Raw genomic sequence first — 706 nt, forward strand, 5'->3', positions numbered from 1 at the left:
ATATATATATAAACCTATCTATCTATCTACTAACCTGTCAGTTGTGCGTGGCTGCGTACTACTTGATCCCTCGTCGTCATGCCAACCACTACTATGAGGAGTGCGTGTGTGAGTATCGCCTGAATGTGTGCCGGTCTCATCTGTATCATTTCCTGTACCGTGTGGTGCATTTGCCTGGCTACTGCCGCTCGTGCTCGTGTGTGCGGCTGTGTTGCTGTCTGTGGACAGTTTGCTTTTCCGAAAATTGAGCTTTGTTTTCCAGTCCATTCCGCTTTTACTCTTCTTCGCGGGTGGCTCGGAGGGCTCTCGCAGTGGGGATTTACCTGTGATGTTTCAGTTGCGTATGTGAACAGGGGACTAACTGCGATTGCCTTTCTTCAATGTACGTTTATTTAAAGTATTATGTTTTTGTGTGTAATTATGCACTAATTGGGATTGCATCTCTGAAAGCCAATCTATCAGGAATCAAAAGGTTTCTGTGTTTGAGGATTGCTCGTCTTGCTTTGATAACCGTGTGTACAGTATCTATGGTAAGTGCACGCTTCAATATACATTACAAAAGTTGACATCCATTGTCACTGCGCAAATCCATATATATATATATGTGTGTGTGTGTGTGTGTGTGTGTGTGTGTGTGTGTGTGTGTGTGTGTGTGTGTGTGTGTGTGTGTGTGTGTGTGTGTGTGTGTGTGTGTGTGTGTGTGTGT

General features: G+C 44.5%; 1 protein-coding gene across 1 annotated transcript; it reads right to left on the bottom strand.

Annotated features, from left to right (window-relative positions):
• Positions 1–18: 18 nt before the first annotated feature.
• Positions 19–323, bottom strand: SARC_17921 (hypothetical protein; the record flags this gene model as incomplete). The annotated part of the gene is made up of 1 exon (XM_014287994.1): positions 19–323. A coding segment is annotated over one exon (305 nt), but the record flags the coding sequence as incomplete, so codon positions are not given.
• Positions 324–706: the final 383 nt, after the last annotated feature.

This window comes from Sphaeroforma arctica (assembly GCF_001186125.1).
Source record: "Sphaeroforma arctica JP610 unplaced genomic scaffold supercont1.12781, whole genome shotgun sequence".
In the NCBI taxonomy this organism is placed as follows: Eukaryota; class Ichthyosporea; order Ichthyophonida; genus Sphaeroforma; species Sphaeroforma arctica.